Genomic DNA, 23,135 nt, shown 5'->3' on the forward strand with positions numbered 1-23,135 from the left:
GTCTTTTCTCGAGTCCAATACAATGGCCATAATGGAGTCCCCCCGCCACTTCCAGAAAACATTTGAGAAAGAGAATGAAAGCTTTAAAAGGCATTGCCCAAAATATTAATGAAATTCATATTTTCTTTATTGTTACATTATTTACATTAATACTGTAGATAGAATGAGCAACCGATCGCTCGCTAGGGAGATAGATCATAATTTGGAGTGTACAAAGAGGGAGATGTGCTCGCATATTTGGACAGAAATCCGTCTTGCTTTATTAAACAGAAAGCTGCCTCAAGGAGATCTGTTACAAAAAGACTTCAGAATTATACACACATAGAGCAATAAAACCTCTCAAAGCGCAACAGAAAACAGGACTAAGTTTTACAGTTGTTTTTGTTTGTTTTAGTTTTTTTTACATTATTAGCATTAACAAAATATAATTTTTATTTTTCACCTAATAAAAGGCCCGGTAGCTTGAAAATGGCTTGCTATTTGTTAAGCACAACACTTGTACAGTACTACTCAATGCACTGTCACTAAAGGAGAGACCCAAGCATGCTAAGGTTTGCCACTTGACCCAAAAAAAAAAAAAAGTACAATAATTTAAATATACAAAGGCGTGAATATGGTACAAACTAAATGGTTTGCGCGTGAGCACTGTTGGACAGTTAACACACCGAACAGGTTCCACTCGTGAGCAGGCACATGAAAACAAAAATGGCTTCCGTGGGAGGCTGCTATGTGGCGACGGTAAGCCGACCTCGCAGCCGCTGAACCTGCCGCTAATTAAATAGAATTTCATTTTCAACATCACCATGTTGTAAGGCTTCCCATCTTGGACGAACAAAATCGCTTTTTTTTTTGTTTTCTTTTTTTTTTTTTTGAATGAAAATATTTGCATTCTTTCCAAGTGCTGCTGCTGGTTTTTGTCTTTAAAGAAGAAGAAAAACAAATAAAAATCTATATATTTATATACACAACTCCCAAAAATGAGGGATGTCTGCTTTTGGGTGAAATTTCAGGAAGAAGCTAAACTGCGCAACCGGAGGGAGTCATTTTTCTTGACCACTGCCAGCCTGGTCTGATTTCAGATTCACCATCTTGGATGTGTTTATGAAAATAACAATACAAAAAAAAGGTCATTCGGGAATGGCAAAAGCTCAATAGAAACGGTCCGAGCTCCATCCGGTTTGGCTCCTGGTGAATTTATCATCTGCAAACTTTCACCAGTCAGACAAGTGCATTCCAACTTTAGAGATGGTCAAGTTAAGTGTATTTGATGTTCAACCTGATATTTCACCCAAAAGTCCAACCTCTCATCAACATTTTTTTTTTCTGAGTAGTGTCGATCACACAAAGCAGAAGAGCAAAGGCCATATCAGTGCATCTAAAGCGAAAAGACGCAGCTGCGGCGGGCTACCGCCTGATGAAAGACCCTTTCAGCGATTGCTTGGACATGCCCGGGTTCATGTAGCCGTGGTGACCGGCCGGAGTGTACACCATGTTGCCGTGCGGCGGCGCCTGCATGGGCTGCTGGGCGTATGGCTGCGTTCCCATCATGCCCATCTGCATAGAGTACTGGGGCGACTGGTTCATGTAGGCGGCGTGGTTGCCGTGGTAGCCGCTGTTCATCATGGGCTGGCTCATGCCGTAGCCGTTCATGGCGTTGAGCGAGGGCATGTTCATGGAGTTGTAGGCCGGCGCCGGCATGATGTTGACGCTCATGTTGACGCGCGGCATGCCCGCCAGCGTCCGGGCGGGCGCCTGCATGGCCACGCCCTGGGTCTGCCGCGCGTACATCTGCTGCTGGTGCTGCTGCTGTTGCTGGTGGTGGTGGTGATGGTGGTGGTGGTGTTGGTGGTGCGTGAGCGGTGCCGACTTGGAGCGCGCCGATGCGTGACTCTTGGTCACCGTCTGGGACTGGATGCGTTGGGCCGGAGGCATCCCCATGTTGCGCTGAAGCATCATGGCCGGCGGCGGCGTCATGGTCGCCTGCACCTGGGGGTTGGGGACGCGGTGCGGGGTCTGCGACAGGGACACCAGGCCGGAGTGCTGCGAGGACAGCGAGGGGGTGTTGGCATAGGACGTGATGGGGTGCGACGGCGAGTGGCTGAAAGGCAGCGAGCGGGGATGCTCGATGAAGGTGTTGGTGAACTGCTGCAGCTTGGCCAGGCTGAGGCCCGACGGCTGCGGGTAGTGGCCGCCGGCGTACTCGCCCTGGTGGTTGATCCTCTCATAGAGGGCGAAATTGGGGTTGCCTGATTCTGTGATGTCGGGCAGCTGCACGCCTGCGAAGTTGGCGGGAAGGGCGCACTGGGCACCAGCGGCGGCGTCCTGCGCGGCGTGCTGATTGTGGAGGTTGTGCATGGCTGGCTGATTGTGCTGGCTGAGCTGATTGTGCTGCAGGTGGTGATTGTGGTGGTGACTATGCTGGTTGTGGGGATTGTGTTGATTGTGCTGATTGTGGGGGCCGTGCCTGCCGTGCGGCTGGCCGCGCTGACTGGCGCTGGGCGGCCGCTCGGCCGTCACCACGCAGCCCTGCGGCGACTTGACGTTGCATTGCGGCGGAGAGCTCAGGCTGTTCTGCTGGATCATGCCGCAGCCTCCCGGGTTGACGGCGGCCATTTGCTGGCCGACGGCGCAGCTGCTCTGGGCCAGCCCGCCGGGAGGTATGCCGCTGTAGGGGCAGCTGCCCCCCAAGGTGGAGTCGTAGCTACTGGGGTTCTCGTAGTTCTCGGTGGTGCTCTCGATGCTGCCCAGGTCACTGAAGCCGCTGTCCACCACCTGCTGCGAGTGGTCCGACACCGACGGCACATCCATCATGGGGCTGGTCTCCATGTTGTGGATGGACGGCACCGAGATGGCACTGTGGTCGGGGCTGATCTGCGTGTAGCCCCCCGCCTCCAGGATGGAGACGGCCGGGCTGTTGACGGAGCGCACCGACTGGCTGGGATGCGACTGCGCCGACGAAAGCGGGCTGCTGTGGTCTGACTGGGGGCAGTCCTCCAGCGGAGTCACGGGGGCGTAGGTGTGCACGTTCCTGCAGGCGTCTTGGCTCTCCACGCAGTCCTGGTACACAGTGTCCCGCTCACTCTCTCGTGCCAGGGACCGGACGGCCCGCGCCGTCTCAGAGTCGATTTCCGTGCAGATCAGGGGGCCGTCCCTGAGCGTGGGACTGAGGGGCGGGCTCTTGGTGGTTGGAGGCGGGGCGTGACCTTGTCGTGGACTGGGTGCGCTCTCCTCTTCCGACTCAGAATCGCCAGCTGCTACTTTGCCTGGAGGGAGTGGCAAAACCTCTTTTGTTTTCCCCTCTGCATCATGGATGCATTCTGTGACAGGCGTGGCATTTTCTTTTTGCTGACTTGACACAACCTCACTGTCTTCCTCCTGGGCTAAGTAACTTTCACATATTACTTTAGAAGCTTGCGGGGCCTCGCACTGGTTGCTCTCACGCTCCGTTGCCTTCACGTGGCCTTGGTTTTCGTTCGCATCTTCTGTTACCGTCATCTGCTCCTCCTCATCCTCGTTCTGGTTATGAGGCGATGCAGCGACTTCAGTTCTGCGATCCACATCTTTGGTCGGTGAGTCCAGCTCAGGCTCACTTTCTTGCAGCTCATCATCTCGACGTTTCGGCGAATCATCACCGTCCTCGTTCCCGGGTGACACGGCAACGGGGGAGGCGGCGGGCGATCTGACGGGGGACCTTGACTTGGGCGAGGGACGGTCAGCCGGGCTCGGGGGCACCGACCGGAAGCGTCTGGCCACCCTGCCACCATGGAGCTCTCGGTCTGCTTGGCCCTGCACCTCCTCGAACTGGATACGGTGCTGCTCCGCCTCCATGGGCGTTTCAGGCGGCGTGTAAAGGTTCAGCTTGAAGCCCATTTTGCGCTCGTTCTTCAGGCGCCACTTTGGCGGGCCTCGTTTGACTCCTTTGGGCCAGCCTTTCTTTCGCTTCACTGGACGAGGTCTGCCAGGTCCCTTGGAGGCGACGTCAGCATCTGCAGACAAAATGCAGGCTTGAGGCGCAATCTAACAGAGACACATTTGTGCCTTCGCTTCCCAGTTTTACAGGAGAAGGTTATTATCATAAACGAAAACTAGCAAAATAACTAAAAACGAAAATGAAGATGCATCATCACTCCCACCTTCATTCCAGTGCTGAAGATCATCTCTCTGCATCTTTTCTTTCAGCCTCGGTCGACCTCGCCGCCGTTTCACGGGTGCGATCTGGGTCTTGTTCTCCTCTTCGTTGTCCTCTCCCTCTTCCTCCTCTTCTTCCATGGCGCTCACGCCGCGGGTGCGCTCCAATCGCGGCATGGGACCCTCGTCCTCAGAGTTATCGAAGGGCTCGTTTAGGACCTCGGTGGTCTCGGAAATGGTCTCCGTTGTGACGCTGCTGTTAATTCTCTTTCTCTTGCGGCCCCTCTTGCTCCTCTGGAACACAAATAACACCGGGCCGAATGAAATCACGAGCACAGTGAGGTGGGGGGTCGGAGGGGGCATAATACCGCAAATTGAGTTTGCAAGAAGAACGTGAAATCAAAAAATGGAACGATCGCACTGTATAAAATGTAGCCATACTGTGTTTTTTTTCCTTTTTTTTGTTTTTGCCTTCTTCCTCTCCCCGAACTGAAGGAAACCGGCTGTAATATGATCTCCATCACAAGGGGGCAGTGGGATACAAACAGATGTGAATTGGACAGCAGTTCAACCGACATTTTCTGGACAAATATAGGCCATCGAGGGTTGAATGCCAGCACACAAGGGTAGCAGTAAGTGCAAAGAGAACTTGAGTATGACCATGTTGACCAAAAAGTGGCCACACTACAGTGAATAAGGCTGTGGTTAATGACTATATATTTGAGCCCTCCATTATCCGAGCCGCTTATCCACACGAGCGCCAGAGAAAATGGATGGAAATGGTTTTGCCATACCACGAACTTGGAAGTCAACCATCATCGGCTGACGGGCCGCGTGGGAAGTTTTAAACGTGCGCGATGCGGACAGCAGCGGTGAACACGATCTATTATCCACAGCCGCAGGCAGCGGGGAGAGGCTCCGGATGATAGCGGGACTCCACCAAAGCCTTGGCTGAATTAATGAATAGTTATCCCAAACTTTCATCGCGCCTGAGTGCACCACACGCTCGCTGGCAAAGCGCAGGGAGGAAATATTGGACGATGCCCACATGATCCTACGGGAGACGATCACCGTGAAACTCCCACCTGCGCAAGCATCTGGTTTGAAAGGAATGCGACTCTTAACGACAACATACAATCAAAAGTCACCTTTCGCTTGGCTGCCAGCATGGCATGCGCCTTTGTGAGCACGGGCGGCAAGCCGTCGGAGTCCACGTCATCGTTCATTTCTTCGTCGTCGTCAACGTGGTCGCTGACGTCCCGGGGCGGCTGGACGCGTCTGCTCCACGACGAAGCGTGGCGCCGCTCGTACGTCCTGTAGGGCACCTTACAGTGCATCTTGGTGAGCGTCTGTCTGCGGCCGTGAGTCGCCGCATGGCTACCTCGCTCTTCTTTCACCCAGCAGCTGGCCTGCTCAGCCTGAATACAGCCAGAAAAACAAAAGATGGGAATTTGTGACAAGTGGGGGGGGGGATTAGTGGTGGATTTTTGGTAGCCTTGGTCTGCAAATAGCGCGGGTTTACTGTCTACTCATTGTATGAGAAACTACATCCAGGTCTCAGATGTGAGGTTCGCCAATCCTTCAAAGCGCGCATCTAAATTGCTGTCAAATCCCTTGAAGTGATTTACAGCAATGTTGACAGCGAGTGCGCGCAGCCTGCTTCTGGCCTCCTTGTGAACTCGGCAACTCATCATACAAATATTCACGGAGACAGGCGAGCGTAAGTAAACACACGCCGTCGGAATGGGGAACCTACATCCATCTCCGCTTCTCGCTCCTCCTCGGACAGGACGGCGTCGAGCGACGTGGAGCACGTCCAGCACAGGGCTTCGGGGTCCACCTTGTGACGACGCGGGTCGGTCCGCAGTCTCTGCATGTGCCGGTGGATCAGTCGTTCTCTTCGTATCAGCACCACTCTGAATCGCGCACAACAAAGCCCGTGGCGTCAAATCCACAGTCATACACAACATACAAATATATCGGCATTTCCGCGCGACTGTCTTGGGGGTGCCTAACCTGACTTACCTTTGTCAATATTGCACTGCACTAAATGGATACATCGTTAAAAAAAAAACCCGCTGGCCTGGATAAGTCAAGATGACACACACATAGAAGGTGGCGAGGGAGTGCAAGAGAAAGCGAGCCCGGCGGTGTCGGTGTGCACACTGACCGTCCATCCTGTCTGTCAATCATGCCGAGGTGCTGCAAAGTGGCGGCGATGTCGTGCGGACACATCCCCGTGGCCCTGCTTATGCCTTTAACACTGACGTGTTTATCCGGCTGCCTATAAAGGTACTCCAGGATGACACTTTTCCAATACGCCAGGTAGGATAAGCGACCCAGATCTGACAGCGGCTTCTCAGGGGAGCCGGCTTGTCCTTCTTGCCTGGTCAGAAGGTAACCTTAAGGAAAGAAAAAAAAAAAAAAGCTTGAGTCAGGCGAGAAGCCATCGCGTCCTGCTTGGGATTTCACCTTCAAATAGTCAAAGAGAAGCAATCAGTTCTCCCCTCCTCCATAAACGATGCCAGCGGGAGAGAAATAAAGATGTGACAAAACGTAGCTAGCTTTGAAAGAGACTGCCTGAGCGACAATAACAAGCCAGCCAAGAACAACAAATATGGAACTGTGTGTAATTAGTTTCATAGCACCCCCGTGTCAAGGGTCATCCGTTATGAACTGCACGGAATTCATGAAAACGTTTTACTGTACGCCCACCACCGAGAAGCAGGCAAGCGAGTCTGATGGACAAACACTAAGCGCGGCATGCTTGAGTCGTCGATGAAAATCCTCATCACACTTCCTTTATCATCTTGTATCCCATTTGTGCTTGCAAGTCAAAAGCAAGCACCGAAAAACAAAAACGCATTGTCATTAATTAATTCAAAAAATAAAAATCAGCCGAGCGACGACTTGTATTTGGGAAAAGTCACAAGTCAGGTCATGTGCATCGCAAGGCACCTGTAGGATTTAGCAACAGTGACGTGGCAGAAGGGATCTTGCGAAATGGACGGAAAACAAATCGACTTTCCCACTGGATGGGTGGGCAGGCACTCCAGAGACCAAACGATTTGGACACAAACATTAAAAAGTTCTTTTTCCATAATGTGTCTCTTTTATAAACAAACGACTACATCACCCTTGGATCCTTTCTTCAGTACAATCCCACCAGGGGAAATCTGTTCATCTAAACAACTCGGCGCTCCATAACTGCATCTTCCAATAAAGCCCTGGCAGAGCTGAGAATTCAGCTGCGTTCAATCTCCCTTAATCCTCCCGTCTTTGTTACCGCCGCGTTTTCAATATGACAGTGTGTCTCAATGGCTCCCCAAAGCGAACAGGAAATCAAATGTCCGCCTCATCCTCCGTGAATCACTTCTTGAATATCGAAGTGGGACACAGAATTTCTATTTTGGCAGCCACTCAGCGACCGAATTAAAAACCCAAATGTAGTCATACAGTAGACATACCCCAAAATAATAATAATCGGCTGTATTTCACAGTTTAAAACACTTCCCCCAATACTCAAAGATCAAGATTGCTTGCACACTTTGCACCCTGTTTTGAACCCTGCTGAAATCAGGAACCTCACTTGGGCCAATGCTGTGGCTCGAGTGAAGTAGAAGAAGTGTGTGGGGGAGTTGGGCTGATGAATCAACGCAATATAATGTCGTTTAAATAATGTTTGTCGACAGAATGCGGTGTTCCTTCTCTAAATCCTTTCGCAGCACCTTGCCACCAACTACAGTGAAGCGGCTGAAAGCGCCTTCTGTAAAAAAGACTGATGGCGGGGGGGGCTGCAAAAATGGAGCACAGAAGAACTTACTGAAATCAATAAGGAAGCGCCCAAATCCTTGCCGTTGGTACTGAGGCATGATCATTATGCAGGAGACGTTGTACTTCTGCTGGCAAAGCTTTTCCTGCAGGGGAAGGAGAAAAGGAATCAAGTGTGTCAAGAGCTGTGCTGAAGCTGGCGCAATTTACGGCACCTGCCATTGTCCCTGCCCGTGACGCCGTCGCTTCCTTTACACGCGGCCAAAAGATTTCAGTACAAAGATGAGTATGCCTTGAAAATGTGCACCTCGCGAGACCTCATTTCATTTTGCACGAGAGGATTAGCGACTTCCTGTGGACGATTGCACCTTTTTGTGACACTTTCTGAAACAAGGACGTTGGGAGGGAACCAAATTCTTCGGTCCACGTTTGTCACTGTCACGTTTCTAATTGGGCTGGGCGACGTGGACTTAAAATGAAATAAAATCTCAAGAGATTCTTTTTAATAAACAATTTTGTTTGAAGGCCGTATTGGCCTCGATAAAACACATAATTCATTAGGATGGGAAATTTGACATGACATGACCTCCTTCTGCGTCGAATTGCTTACCTTGGAGAAATAGCCTACGAGATGACAGCCTTTGTGGTCGTTCTTTGTGAGGATGTAGAAGAGGAACGGCTCCACGTCGTAATACAGGGTCTTGTGATCCAGGAAAAGCTTGGCTAACAGGCAAAGGTTTTGGCAGAACAGTTTGCTGACATTTCCATCAACCTAAGCGAGGCAGAAAAAAAAAAGAAAAGACCAAGCGTACACTCGAGAGTCAATTTTTCTCACTCCCTCCGCCGCCCACAAATCTCACGCAGCGTACGCTTCTTTGCCAGAAAGGCAAGGCTGACCTCAAAGACGGAGAGTCCATCTTTTCGGTAGATCTCGTTGGCCGGCGGGTGGAACCAGCCGCACTTCTTGGTGTGCCTCTGGAGAATGTTTTTGCTTCGCATGTACTTCAGACAGAACTCGCACAGATAAAGCTTGTGTAATCTGAAACAAAAAGACCACAACAAAAACACAAGGAGGAACGCTGCGGTTTTACACTGACACAATAGGGCCAATCCGAGCCACAAAGAGAAAATAAAACAATGACCAAGCGGGAACCTACCTTGAATATTCAGGCGGGTACGGTGACGAATACCACGTTTGGATTTCGTACTTCCCAAATTCAATGACAGCCGGACATCGCGTGGCGTTCGCGTTGGTTTGACATCCCGTCCTCTGTGAACGTTGGCGGCAACAACAAGTCTTAGCGACGGTATCCTGCTGCAGATTTCTTTTGAGCATTCTCCCTGAAATGTCCTTCAATCCACTCGGAATGTCAGATTTTTGCAAACAACCCATAATAATGAAATGCAAATAAACAAAAGCCCTTGACAAAATACCCTTTTTTGTTTTGTTTTGTTGGTTTGGTTGTTTGTTTCATTTCTCTGAAAGTATGATCATGACGAGCAAATTCAAGCATTTCAAGACAACAAAGATTAAAGACCGCTCCTCCAGTTGTGTCCCAGGAGTCCTAGCCTGGAGAAAAGCATCAGCGTCCTCTGGGAGCGATTTTAAACTAAAGACAACGCTATAAAAAATAAACATATGAGAAGGCCGTCAAACCTTATATTAATATTAAATGTCAACAGTTCGCTTTTTTAAATATCCAGTGGTCGCTTGGGTCTTTTTTTTTTTTTTTTGCTCTACGAGGAGAGGAAAAGTAACTTAGGCATGAGCTTCAAGACATTGCTACTGCTTAATGGCAGAAGCAAACCTCGGGCCACTATCGTTCGGGGACTTAGCTCAACAACAAATTGTTCACTGAAAAAAAGGACTTCCATTCACCTGGGCAGTGACTTCTCGGACGCTGGCGAACATCTCCACGTCCTCGTCGGTCACGTGCTCGCCAGACATGGCGGCCGAGCTGGCGCGGGGTTCTTGCTTCACCCGCAGCTCCCTTTTGTGGCCTATTAGCGGCACAATGAACGAACAATGAATCATCTCCTCACTGCATTCTATGCAAATGCGCTTATAAACTGCCGCTACTGCCGCACAGCCCGGGTGTCTCGGGAGGAAATGTTGCTAATGTATCATCTTTCCATGTTTATGTGGGAGAGGTGGTTGGGGGGGTAGAGAAATCCCTAATGGAATGAAGTGAAACTAAATCACTTTAATTGCATAACGGCTTTCATGTGCTTAGTCATCCTCCGAGAGCCGGTGAATTAAGAAGCAGAGGCAGTGGAGGCAGCGCAGGAACGGACACGGATGCTGATGAGTGATGCTGGAGAGCAGGCAGGACGTCGTCTTCCGAGAGAGACATTGGGACCCAACCCAGAGCGAAATGAGAACATTTTCTGTGGAAGTTGATATGAATAATTGCTGAAAAAATTTGGTACCGGGAGAGATTAAGCAAATCCCCAAAAGGAAAAAAAAAATACATTTCAAAAAAATCATTAACTTTTTCAAAAAAAACTTTTTGTAAAACCGAACAGGGGAACAAAAAGCTTAACATGCTTTGATCTGTGCTGCTGTTTTGGTTTGCAACAAATAGGATTAGCATTTATAATTTGATGAGAGAACCGCAGTAATCACAAGTTTCCGGCCTGTTTTTTGATGAACCGACAACCAATTGGGACACTATTAGATGAACAGTATTTATGAGAGTATGGGTTTTGGGCTACTTTGTTGGTGAATTAACATTTAAAGATTCGGGCTTCTTGAGCGAGGGCGAAGTATAAGATTGCCAGAGTGGCTTATAGCCATCCTGTCATCTCTGAGTCAGCCCTTGTGGCTGACTCACTGCCTTAATGACTACTGTGAGTGAAGACGAGGGTGCGGATGAGGAAGAGTGCAGATGCGATGACGGCGATCCCGACGTGACAATGCGGAGGGTGGAGGATGGGGGCCAGGGGGGCGGTCAAGGACGGAGCCACGGGCGACATGGAGGGAGGGGGAGTTAGTGGGCCATGCATCATGGAGGACGGAAGCCACGTCAACTCCGCAGCCAAGTTAAGAAAGTCAAAAATCATTCAAATTAGGCAGAAGATTAGTCCGTTAAGAGCGCCGAGGGGCGTCTCAGCTCTCGTCGGGAAGACAAATAATAATGGCAAGCGTTCAAAAGAAAGTCAAGAAGAAGCTTAAAGGGTGGAGGCGCGGGCCCGGGCTGGCGCTGGGGAGCCTTGCTTACCATGATTACTCTCTGGCTTAACTCTTCCGTCTGTCAAGTCTCCCTTCCCTGGCGAGGGCGCTCCCTTCGGGGGGCTCACCTTATACCTCAGCCTGCCTAGCGTCCTGCGTTTTTTAAGGAAGGGGTTGCGCTTGAAATGGCCGACCAACTTAAAGGCGTGTCCTGGGGGTCGCCCCGACCCGGGTGACGTGGAGCTGAGCCGGTTTTTACTAAACTCGTTCTTTCTGTGGAACTGGGCCGGCGCTTTGGACGCGTGTGGCGAGTCCCGCTTTTGCTGGGTGCGCTTGGGCGGCGTGTAGCACGCGAGCCTCTTTTTCCGCGACTGTCCCTGAGTGGCGTAAATGTGCGAGAGTCCGTCAAACAGTCCCTTGAGCTGGCTGCTATTGCAGAGGCTACCCAGGGAGGGAGCGCTAGACTGGCTGGAAGAGCTCTGGGGCGAGTTAGCTGAGGTGGAGCCGGAGGACACCTGCGAGGGCGGGCTAAATCCCGGCGATGTTGGGGGGGCGGGGGCGGGGAGTGCAGACGAGGGCGCTATCTGGTGACTGGCAGCGACTGGAGCGGCCACGCCTAACCGTTTGTCGGAGGGCGACTCGGCGCCTACGGCTCGCGAGCGACGCCCCACGGGGGAAGGGGTGAAGAATTTGGAAAGCCCGTCGATGAGCCCTTTGGTTTTCTTGTTAACGCCGAGCGCAGCTGGGGTGGCGGAGGAGGGCGTGAGGAGGGGGGTGACGGCGGTGACGGTGGAGGAGGTGGGGGTTGGGATGGTGAATTGGGTGGCGTCTGGAATAGCCGAGCTGCCTCTGGCGTCCTTCACAGATGCGGCATGACGGGATGAGGTACACGCGCTAAACTTCGGACCCCTACCGGGTGACCCCCTTCCTCCGAGTGCCACCATGGAACCATCACGGCTGCTTAGACACCTACAAGCAGACGGCCGCGTTAAGAGCCCGTCTCAGAGAGACGGCGATGCTGCCGAGTGACTCGCGCGCACATACATTTGTGGCGTGAGCTTATTCCTGGGTCTTCCGATGGGCTTTGCGTATCGGCGTTTGATCTCGTCAGCTTTTCGGTGCAGCAGCTTCTTCCCGTTGTCCTTGGGCCTGCAGAACTGGCACAGCCACGTTCCTGGAGGGCATCCAAACACACACACCGTCATGTTGGGGGTGGGTTCATCAATACCAAGGACAGCGTGTTTTTTATTTTAATTTTTATTTATTTATTTATTTGGGGGGGGGGGGCAATTTCCTTGAGCTGGTCGGCATCGGGTCCGCTCACAATGACAATTAGTTAGTCAGCACAAAAAGTGGAAATCCATACAGCTGCGTTCTGTGCGGCCACTTAAATAGAATCCCAAGTCAGCAATGGATGAATAGCCCGGCAAAGTGCACGACGGCAGCTTGTGCATGACTTGGCCCCTCGGCACTGTAATGCTTATACCTCCCCCCGGGGGAAGCTGGAATCATTCAATATGCATGCCCAAGCAACTGACACCTCACCTTTAGGCATTGTGGAAATGGGTGGCTCGCAGCACTCCATGTGGAAGCCCCGGTCACACGAATCGCAGAAGAGCATCTGGTCCTGCGGGAACAGCGGAAACGTGTAAGTAAGGCGGATAGTTATCGTCGCCTTCAAAGCGGGTGCAAAGTAAACATGGGTGGCAGAGGAGAGAATTATGATGATGTGCGAGCAGCAGATAGCTAAAAATCACCAGCAGGTGACAGTATAACTCCAAAAAAAACAAAAAAAAAACAACAACCTCCTTTTCCCTCTTCATTTGACAGTGCAAGTAGTTTTACTTTATTTTAATTCTGTCATACAGTGGCTGCGTTATCTTTACACATGAGAAAGTGAAAATGTTATTTAAAGTGAACAAATGACTGTTAAAGTGTGGATGGAAACAGCCTCCAGAGTGCCTGAACAAGCATCAAAAGTGAAATTAAGCAACTAAATACGTTTTTGCAAGCCTTTCTCCACTTCCAACTCATTCTCCGTCAAATGAAAATAACTACCCAAACACAGAATTTCTCCACCAATGAATTGGCAGTTCCAGAGCCAATATAACGTTAAAACCGAAAGGGAAGCAGAGCTGCAGTGTGACCACATTTTCAGAATGTAACAATCTAATCTATTTACATCAAGCTTGAAAACATGTACCTACATATTTAATGATGCGACGTTTTACGACGGAGAAAATGTTCAGTATCTCCTGCAGGGAAAACGTCTTTTGACATTACCGCAACATTGAAGTCGCTTGGCGTCGTAGCACAGCTCGTGTTCAACTTTGGAGGTCCGGCTGCGGGATGGAATTGACGGCATTTGTCGAAAGCAGGCGCACTTACTGCATTTTTCCCCTGTATTCGGCAGGAACTGCAGGTTTTGCATTCGATGCACTGCCACCGTAATCGCTTCACGTGGGAGGTCAACTTGGGGGAGAACTTCAGACACGAGGGATGCCCTAGAGGAGCAATTGAAAATGGCACATGAGCCCGTTTAATCAACGTTGCCACTTCATGCTGTTTAAAGATTAACACGCCCAGCGCTGAAAACTAATGACTGGCATCAGTGGCATGTACGGTCTTTTTTTTTTTTTCCCCCTCCCTTCCTCGCTGCCACAATCGGTGTGTAAAAACCAGTCTGATCAAAACATCGCAGTGGCTAATGACATAATTTGATCGTAATGAGGCAGAAAGAGTAGCGGCGCTCATTTCGAACATAAGCCGATGCACGAAGAGTCCAAAAGCACTCCGTCATGCTTGTGAAACAGCTGTTTTGCAGCGCGACCGCCGTTTGTGTACATTTAATGAAAACCACCTCGACGCCAGTTAGTCAAATTTACGCTGTAAAAATGTCAGCAACGATCCCTCGCGGCATTTAAAATAATTGCTCAAACATGAGTGTTACCACGGGTGGCGGTGGGCAAGTCAAAAAATGTAAACACCGCCCATTTTGCAGTTAAAAAAAAATACAAAACGGATCTTTGATCCTGGGCGTATGAGAGCAATCAAATTCATTCTATGCTTGGCGATACGTCGCAAATGTCAACTTACCGCTGCTCCCACAGTCGGCGCAAGAAAGAAGATCCTCTTGACGCTTGTCTCGGTTGGACTCTTTTGTGCCCAGACAGAAACTGCATATTGGGATGGGGTCGACCCGCAGCTGAGAGGAAACACACAAAACAGACAAAGTGTTCAAGAGGGCAAAAACAAAAAAAAAATGTATGTTTGGTCAGGATTTGGAACATTATCAAGACAGAGTTGAACCTTCACAAGTGATACACTCCAAAAGTCAAACAACTTTAAAGTCTTTAGCAACACTTAATTCAAAAAATATCTAAGGGACAGTATTGCAAATTCCACATCTAAAATTTAAAAAAAAAAAGACTTTGCTTTGGCATCATTTGGTGGCACTTAGAGGAAATTACAAACGAACAAAGTGTTCCATCTGTTCAGCGCAACCGAAGCAGACAATTGCGCCAACTATGAATCCAAGGTAGCCAGCCCAGCGGGAGACAACAAACAACTCCTGGATAACCATTCCACCCTAGTGACACGGTGATCTAAGTCAAAGTAGTCCGAGTGCTTAATCCGATTCTTCTTTGGGGTTAGTACCCGAGACGAAGAGGATTAATGAGCGTCTGATCAAATTACCGCACGAGTACAACAGTCGAAATGTCGCCATTCGCGCAGACCAATGCGCCATTTTGCACGCCGACCGGTTGGATCTGAAAGCGATCCCCCCGTTTAAAAATGACGAGAAGACCTTTGGGAAAAAAAAAAAGTGATCACTTTGGTAAAGCCCCTGGAGGAGCATTAAAGCAAGTGCTGCCGTCTGGCCCGGCTTGTGAACAACTAGCAGATATGATCTTTACTTAAAGGTGCGCTGATGGTATCTCATCACGGCTCTGTCAATCGAGCTTCAAACGGCCACTTGGGGGGGGGTGCACAAACAGTTATTGCTTGCTGTGAAAGCACATCCTTGTGACCACCTCCTGACCTACAAATGAATGCTGTTTTCCCCCTTCATCCGTCAAGAGAAAAATGACAGGAGCACTCTTTCAAGGCCTGCTGCGTCCTCCGGGGGGGCAGGCATACATTGAGGATGTTGTCCTTGTTGAGGGCTTCCGTGTCAATTAGATGCCGAGTGTGTGTGTGTGTGGATGGGGGGGCGGGTACTCCCACGTCAATGATGACTCTATTTTCAAGCCGGCCTGGTCAATATTTGACAGCGGGTTCCCACACTGGAGGCTGACAGGAATTGAAATGGACCGACTCGCACCTTGAAGATGTCCCTCGAAGGCAAAATAAAAAAATAAAAAAATAGGTCAATTCCTGTCACCTTGTGCACAACAGAATTGAAACCGCCGCAGATTTAATAGTCACAATTTGCTGAAAATGTCATCGCTGTGACACTTACAAGTCCATGCCAAGTACCAACAGGTGCTCAGGAAGTTTGTTCCACAGTTGTGGAGCACAGACACTGACTTGTGTGCTTCACTCTGGTTGCTTCTGGAATTGTCATAGGGCAGTGGAGTATTTTCCCCAACCTTCGTGGCCACAAAAATCTCATTGAGCACCAAAACAAACAAACAAACAAACAAACAAAAACATCATCCAAAGTATGACCACTGAAATAACGACATCATGTGAATTCACTCCGAAATCTGGTCCTGTCGAATTGAAAACAAAGCTATCAATCTGTTGGATGAATGGCAACACTTTTTTTGGGGGGGAGGGCGGCGGGGGGGGGGGGGGGGGGGGGCTGCAAATGTCAGTTACAATGTGAAAAGCCCTTCACAGCAGTACCGTGAACCACATCGTATGACATCAATTCCAAGAAAGTGCACAATGTCCTAAACTACAAATCATCTGACATTTATGCAGCTGAATGGTGGCATATGAAGACGTTTTGGGTTGGTTTTTTTTTTTTTTTTAAAAGGCTCTCCGCCGCCCCATGAACGACGACATCATTTTCTTCGGAACACAAGGCCCAAAATGTTCTGCTTGCAGAAGTTATTGCCTCTTCATGTACAAAAAGTGTCACGCGAAGTTCGTGTTGATTTACTGCCTTTAAAATGCAATTCCTTTGAAGCAGATTGTGTTTCTTTCCTCTTCTGAACAAATGGAACAAAAAAATAAAAGGGCATGCTTTATCACCTCGTGCTGGCTGACACAAAAAAAAAAAAAAAAACACCCAAAAAACAAACAACACTAAGCAAGAACATGAGTCCAATCGAATCATCATTAAAGTACACAGTTAATTAAACAGCTACTGCAAACTCCAAAAACAACGACACTCTCCTGATACAGATCCGAGGGGTTTAATCAGACAAACATGTTTTTTTGTTCTTGGCCATTCTTGAGTTGCTTTATGAATTATGGTCTTGGCCGCGCAAGCCTCCACCCTGAAAAATCCAGAATACCATCCAACGTTAATAACAACAAGATGTCTGTCATTTTAACTCGCAACAGAAACCACCGACTACAAAGACTTCCATTGAATTGTGCTCAAAAGACATTCAGCGCCAAGAGGTCATAACGTCCTCAACGACTTTAAACTTTATTTACTGTCCACGGGTGATATCGCGCGCACAAAAAGATACATCTTGCCATCGGAATGGGTACAAAATCCTGACATATGACCTGTTCGTCGTACGACACATCGGGAATGGCCACTCGCAAACCGGGAAGCGGGCTTCAAACTGGCTTTTCTGGCATATGCCCGGCTTTAGAAGCTTTGCTTTCCCGACATGGCGTACAAATCACTCTGCTCTGAATTAGTGTCTGCTGAGTTTTTTTTGGTCTCCGTTTCTGCTGAAGAAAAAAAAAAAGAGAAAATCTTTTGGATATGACATAATCCGCCTCAAGACGGGAGCACAAAGAATCTTTGAGGAGCTTTTCCATCTGCGCTTTAAGGCCAGTCTGCGCACCACCTGTGTTTGGCCCGCAGGAACCGCCCTTAGTAGACAACTTTCTTGGGAGGTTTCGAGTCCAGGAATACATGCCTACTAAAAGGGGCAGAAAACACCCTTAAAAGGATCCGTATGGTGCACCAAAATGTTGCGGTGGGAGTTTTGGATTCAAGACAAGGAGAGGAGACAACAAGTCTGGATGTGAGAACGTTTCTGACACAGTTATCTATCATCATCACAGTCCTGAGTGATAAAATCTAATCCTGGAGACAAGGAGTTATTCCTGGAAACAGCGTTTCACATACACCAAAAGGAGGAAAGAGCGCCGATGAGTTTCTCGGGCAGTCTAAATTAAGTACATGACAGGAAATGATGCCGCATGAAAAGAGCAGGCTGTCCTGAGTGAGGGGGTGGGGCTCGATTAGAACGCTGGTGGTGGAAAGAGAGCTCAAGTGGTTGCATAACACAGCGGAGGGGGGAGAGTGGGTGTGGGAGGGGGGGCTCCAATTCCTCGCCTTTGTTCCTGGCACAGTCTCTTCAGACTCTTATAAACTCTGAGCCAACACTGCTCTTTTCCGCCAGCGAGTACCTGTTTTTCTCAACACATAACATCGCCATTGTGAGGCTGAGCAGTCTCAGCAGTTCGAAGTGCAAGGTAAACCTCGACTCGGCTTGGTGAAGTCCAAAAGAAAAAAAAAAGGAAAAAAAGTTACAGATGGAAAACAGCTGCAGGTCCCATTTTTTACTAAATATCGAGGTTTTTTTGTTCTCAGACCACAGAGAGTCACAGAGATGTGGCTACAGAATTAGAGGTGTCGCTTCCTGATTATTCATTGTGAAACTGGCGAGGAGCGAGGCGACATCTCTATACGTGCACAAAACCTTGACATGGGAGCACATCTAAAAAACGACAAAAAGTAGAAACTATGCTGCATTTTGGCTACACACCGTGGCAATCAAAAATGCCAAACATGTCAAATACGTTCAACATCAAGTATGGTACCGAGTATCCATGAATGAATCTGATAAAAAAATTAATATTTCATTGTTAAGTACCAAATGTGCACAAGGGTTGCAGGTCTAACTTTTCAAGTACAGTATCTGTAACGCTGAACGACGTGGGCATCTGCAATTGACAGTGTCGAGTTGGCTGTGTGTTTTTTTTTGGGGGTTTTTTTGTAAACCGGCTAACCTGTTAGCCAGTCTGCGTGCTGAATGACTCGAGTCTGAATGCGCTTACTGGAAGTTTGTTGTCTTACCGTTCCTTCAATAAAGCGAGTGAAAGCGCACGCGCAGCCGTGTCTATTTACACTCGACCACTTGTTTACAGGTCTAAAACGTCACACAAAGAACTAGTTTGATTAGGATGTCAAGCGGCACAGTTCCACGCGTCCTATTTTTGGTGCGATTGCTATATATTTCTCACTTAGAAGTTTAGTTTTTTTTAATACAGATATTGTCCAATAATTGTGACTCCGAATTGTACTTTGCCTATTTCTCGCATTAATATCCTGCGCTGATTTAAATGCCTTCTTCAGCCTCCAACAGTCGCAAACGTACACTTGAGACAACCAAAGGCCTTGAGCAGAACGGCAACAACGGCATTGCGCCTCTCCATCAGCTTGTCCGGCAAATGTTTTTACTCGTTAGTTTTGATCTTCAGTGACGGACAGCGAGCCGTCATTCAAGGCGATGTTCTCGTCAGACGTGTTAAAAGCGAGAACCCAGCAGTGATAGACACCATCTTGCCTCATGCTGTCGACCACCCCCGAGGCGCTAAATGCAGGGAAAACAATGCACCCTGCAGGAATCGAGGACAATCCTTTAGTGCCCCCCCTTGGGGCTAAATTCAATTTCTACACCATGGAAACGCACTAAGTGGAGATACTCTCAACCTTGCACTTCTCCACAAATGAGCTGCGTTGTTGGTTAAAACGGTCTCAGTCTCATATTACGTCTTCCTGCATACTCTTTGAGGCACATTAGTTCTTAAACCTCAACAAAATTGTTTTTTATATATATTCACTGCTCCTCACAAGACAGCCAACCGCATCCTTTATGGGTCACTTTGGCCGAGCTTATGTAACGTGTGGGAAGCCTACAGCAAAGTGCCGACCACACAAGCGCAGCGTGACATCCTAGCTATTGGGGCGCTTTTATTATCATTATCAAGACCGGCAACATGATGCAACCCTCCATAGTAACACAATCAGAGTGTTTTTGTCAACATTTTAACAACAATAGAACAAAACGCACTCAGGGGTCCTCCAAGGTCTACCTATGTTGCTACATTCCAGGAAAAAAAGACTTATGACTAATCCTTTGGGATTCATTATGGGGAGGGAAAAATGCTCGCTCCACAAAAGGACTTTCGGTGGTTTGTACAGGCACCTGTTGCCGAGCAGAATTCATGGCGCTCAATCTTAGTAAGGAAAGAATTCAAATGTTATGCCCGCCAGGATACAAAGATGAACTATGGTTTGGATCTTACGCCGCTGTGCAAGCTACTTCCTTCAAGCGCAAAGTTGGAATCTCGAAATGTTGGTTTCGTATTAAAGAGGGCACCCCCTGAGTAGCCGTTCTCGAACCATTGTGGGCAAACATTCAGCATCCTCGTTTGTGCAGTGATTCCCACCGGCCATATGAAAGTATAGTAAACACAAAAGTCACGCGGGTATACCTGTTCTCGCTCGTGCGCTAGGAGCGTCGCCGACATCAGCAGCAAAGGGGCGGCCATCGGACACCTGGGCGTCCTGCTGTCGGTGCCGCCGCGCCCTCCGAGCTGGTACCGCGGGCCATTTTTGAACAGTCTGCCACTGTTTACGGAGCGCTTGGCCGCCAGCCGCAAGCGCTGGCGGAAGGCCGGGTTGTCAGCCGCCTCGGCCAGGTCGTCCTGGTTCCTCAGGTACCTCTCGATGTTTTTGAGCGAGGAGCCGTGCGTGTCGTCCAGGCCCTCAATGGCCCTGTGCAGGATCTTATTCCAATCCAGGTGGCGGAGATCGCCGGAACCCCATATTGAATCCTTTGTCGGCATAGGCGAGGCGGGAGGCGGGATGGATCCCGCTCTCCTGGTGATCCCCGGGTCCTTGTACGAGGTGCTACCCTTGTTGGTAACCTTGAGAATAGAGCCATCGTGAACGCTTAAATCCAACTGCTCCAGGACCGTCTTCCGGTTCAGTCCGTGCGACGTGCCCACCGCGTGGGAAATCCTCTCCTCCGAGGGCCGCTGCTTCTGCCTCTTGATTTTCTGTATGGCCTCCAGAATCCACTCCGTGTACAGAGGGTTGGCGAGTTTCACCATGGTTGGACCTGGAGACTAACAAAAACGCCATCCGTGCGCAATCCCACCTGCTGCCAAGCGCCAACGGGTACTTCCACATCCTTTGGCGAGGTCCAAAAAAGGTACGTTCCACGGAGCCCTCCAAAACTGCTCGTCAAATCCGGCCTGTAAAGACGACTGACGTTTGAGGGAAAAAGTGCCACTGCTAAATTCCACGACCGGGAACTGACCTTGACGCCGTCTCTAAATCTGGCAAAAAAACACAATTGGTGATTATATGCATTTAGGAATAGCCAACAAAGACAACTGGTTAATTTTGATTTGATAATGAACTATAAAGAATCATTATTACAAAGAACATTAGTGCTGTTACTGAGAAAATATTGCAAATTTGCGATGACACTGATTCTAAATCAGAAATGCAAGAAACTTTCTAAATGTTGGCAGTAGGTAGTAGGCGTGGGGGGAAGCATCTGCTTCAAGTGGTCATGGTTAAACCAGGGAAAAAAAACTTCAAGCAGTAAAGTAAGTAGTGGTTACACATTTTTTGTGGCTTTGTGACTTTCAAAATGACCCAAACGTCTAATTTTAGACTTCAGTCACTTACTGTATTTGAAATGCGTATGCAGTAATGTCACCAGGTCACAGTGACACATTGGGCATCTCTCCATTGTGAGACAAATAAAGGTTTTCTTATCTTATTTTAAAAGTCAATGAAGAACATTAAGAAAAAAAAGGATGACACAGAGTTGAAGTATGAAACTTCTATTTCATTAATAAGTGAAATCAACAAGATCATTGTCCACCTCTGACATTTGCAATTTAGTATTAGAATTCATAAATGAGTGCTTTTCACACAAGTGGTCGTCGGAATACCTCTAGTGGCATGCGAAAGAATCACTGCCAATGACAGCTCAGTTGGATTTAACTTTTTTCCAAAACATTAGCGTTTGATCAATTAGAAATTTATTTAGGCACTATTTTTAACTTTTGTGTATTTTTGGGGAATCGCTACTAGAGTAGTCTTATTTTCCTGTACTTAAGCACGGTGCTCATGTTCAAACTGTGTATAATGTTACATTGGCTTCTAAAATGTAATCATATAATAATTAAGAAGGTGGTACTATGCATAAAAAAAACTTTTGCCAACAACTGATAAACAATAAATACTGTGACTTTTCCCCCCAAAATTTACCCTGGAAAATTATTGTTGGGCAACGAAATGTCGAGTTTTAAATTCAGTATAACACAAAATCTGGAGGAACTTCTTGCGCCCTAAACTTTTGTGCTCTGGGAATAAAAGAAAGTCTCGTGTGAAACGCCTGCTTCAAGTTTCGCTTCTCTGACACAACCACGAACACGACACACTCTACGGGCCACACAAGTGCCACACACACGGACGTCCGACAACGGCACAGAAACGACGACAACGACAAGGTGGACATTCGGCGTTTGAAGCTGTCCCTCACTCGACTTGTTTTATTTCCTTTTTTCTATTCTTTTTTTTTTGACAGCTCAATGGCCGCCACAACAAAGTGCTCAACGCCGGCCGCACAATCGATGCTTGCTCCCTTGACAGCTGACGGCCAAACCCCTCAAGAAAACACAACAACCCCGCCAGTAACAAACCTTGTGCTCCAAGTGAATCCGAGCTGGATAATAAAAATAAATAAAAAACAACAACAGCAGCACACGACAGATTATGCTGTTTAAAACGTTAGCAGCGTTAAAATGTGGCGTCACCTAAACAGTCGCCATTTTGTTCCACTGTTGTAGTTTACACCGAATCCGACATGACGCTGATTACAATCCAATGGAGTCTCATTAAACCTCGCCGACACTAATGTGCCCACCCCTAACAACTTCATTATTGGTTGGGAACAGACCACATCCGATGGCTGGTTTGATAAAAACCCTGTCAATCTTTACTTGTCGACCGGTGCCATTGGCTGACATAGCTGTCACTTCCCCGACGTTCGACCCGCCCTCTTAAGGTGGCTCGGCAGTCGTGTCTGCACTACTTAGCGTCGACAGCCCGGAAAACGTTTTTATTCACACGCCTATTTGGTTTCGTTGGCTCGTACGTGGACGCCGAGGGGACGCTGTTGCAATTGGACACCTTGTTACAACCGATCGAGGCAAATATTTCGGTCAAACAACATCATTGCGCCGCTCCACCTTATGGACACATTCCTCCTTGAAACAGTTGGTCGCGCTTGAAAGTGTCTCGTTCATTTTTTACGCTCTTCAATGATTCATTACGGCGATCTATAATGGCGTAAACGCCAATAAAAAGTGGGACGCCAATCCAAGGTGTCGCGTTTAACGATTCCTAAGGGAGGATGGGGTAAAATAAAAATGCGTGAAGGCGACCACCAGCAGCAGCACGTCCACCTACCACCTCCCTTTTTATTCTTTCCCCACCGTTAATTCCCCATAAACGCCTCGTTAATAAGCGATTTCCAAAAACGCACGGCCGCCTGTGTTTTCCGATCTTTCTTGCGATGACAGTGAAAGTCCCGCGCCGCGTACGTTGCGCAACGAAGGCAAAATTGAGTCGCGTTTTCTCGCCATTAAAGTCGCAAATCATCCCTGCAGCCCAAATAGTGGAGAGTTGCATGCAAAGAGACACGGGGCATCTTTTTACCTCAAGTTTGCCACAGTCCTCTCGTCTCCATGATGGTGACGTGATGACAGAAAGATGCAGAAGTCATAATCCGAGATGCCGAGCTCGCTGCGTGGAGAGCAGTTGATAACAACTAATTGAAAGGTTAATCTACATAGCAGTCTGTGACAAAATGGTACCCTCCCCCTCCTCCTCCTCCAT

General features: G+C 48.6%; 1 protein-coding gene across 6 annotated transcripts; it reads right to left on the minus strand.

Moving 5' to 3' along the window:
• Nucleotides 1-229: 229 nt before the first annotated feature.
• On the minus strand, nt 230-23,101 carry kat6b (K(lysine) acetyltransferase 6B). 6 transcript variants are annotated; one of them, XM_086138776.1, is made up of 18 exons: nt 22,956-23,101; nt 20,539-20,557; nt 19,709-20,473; nt 14,168-14,276; nt 13,460-13,575; nt 12,617-12,698; nt 12,116-12,245; nt 11,121-12,040; nt 9,779-9,900; nt 9,057-9,169; nt 8,797-8,938; nt 8,510-8,671; nt 7,952-8,045; nt 6,299-6,530; nt 5,885-6,044; nt 5,277-5,546; nt 4,134-4,422; nt 230-3,986 (listed from the first exon to the last, which is right to left on the minus strand). In XM_086138776.1, the coding sequence occupies exons 3-18, from the start codon at nt 20,327-20,329 to the stop codon at nt 1,405-1,407; spliced, it is 6,144 nt and encodes a 2,047-aa protein (XP_085994902.1). In that variant the 5' UTR covers nt 20,330-20,473; nt 20,539-20,557; nt 22,956-23,101; the 3' UTR covers nt 230-1,404. The 6 variants fall into 6 exon arrangements, with proteins under 6 accessions (XP_085994902.1, XP_085994903.1, XP_085994901.1 ...); XM_086138777.1 differs by having other exon boundaries at nt 19,709-20,143; nt 20,225-20,557; XM_086138775.1 differs by lacking the exon at nt 22,956-23,101 and adding an exon at nt 21,938-22,135.
• Between the last annotated feature and the right edge of the window lie 34 nt (nt 23,102-23,135).

Source organism: Hippocampus guttulatus, chromosome 19, assembly GCF_054856545.1.
Source record: "Hippocampus guttulatus isolate MCC_2025c chromosome 19, RoL_Hgut_1.0, whole genome shotgun sequence".
In the NCBI taxonomy this organism is placed as follows: Eukaryota; Metazoa; Chordata; class Actinopteri; order Syngnathiformes; family Syngnathidae; genus Hippocampus; species Hippocampus guttulatus.

Excerpts from the sequence above, each read along its gene's own strand:
- kat6b (XM_086138776.1), bottom strand. The coding sequence starts at position 20,329 with ATGGTGAAACTCGCCAACCCTCTGTACACGGAGTGGATTCTGGAGGCC. Across the intron at positions 14,277-19,708 it reads TAGCGCACGAGCGAGAACAG|CTGCGGGTCGACCCCATCCC; the intron begins GTATACCCGCGT and ends GTTTCCTCTCAG. Across the intron at positions 9,170-9,778 it reads TCCGAGAAGTCACTGCCCAG|AGGACGGGATGTCAAACCAA; the intron begins GTGAATGGAAGT and ends CAACGTTCACAG.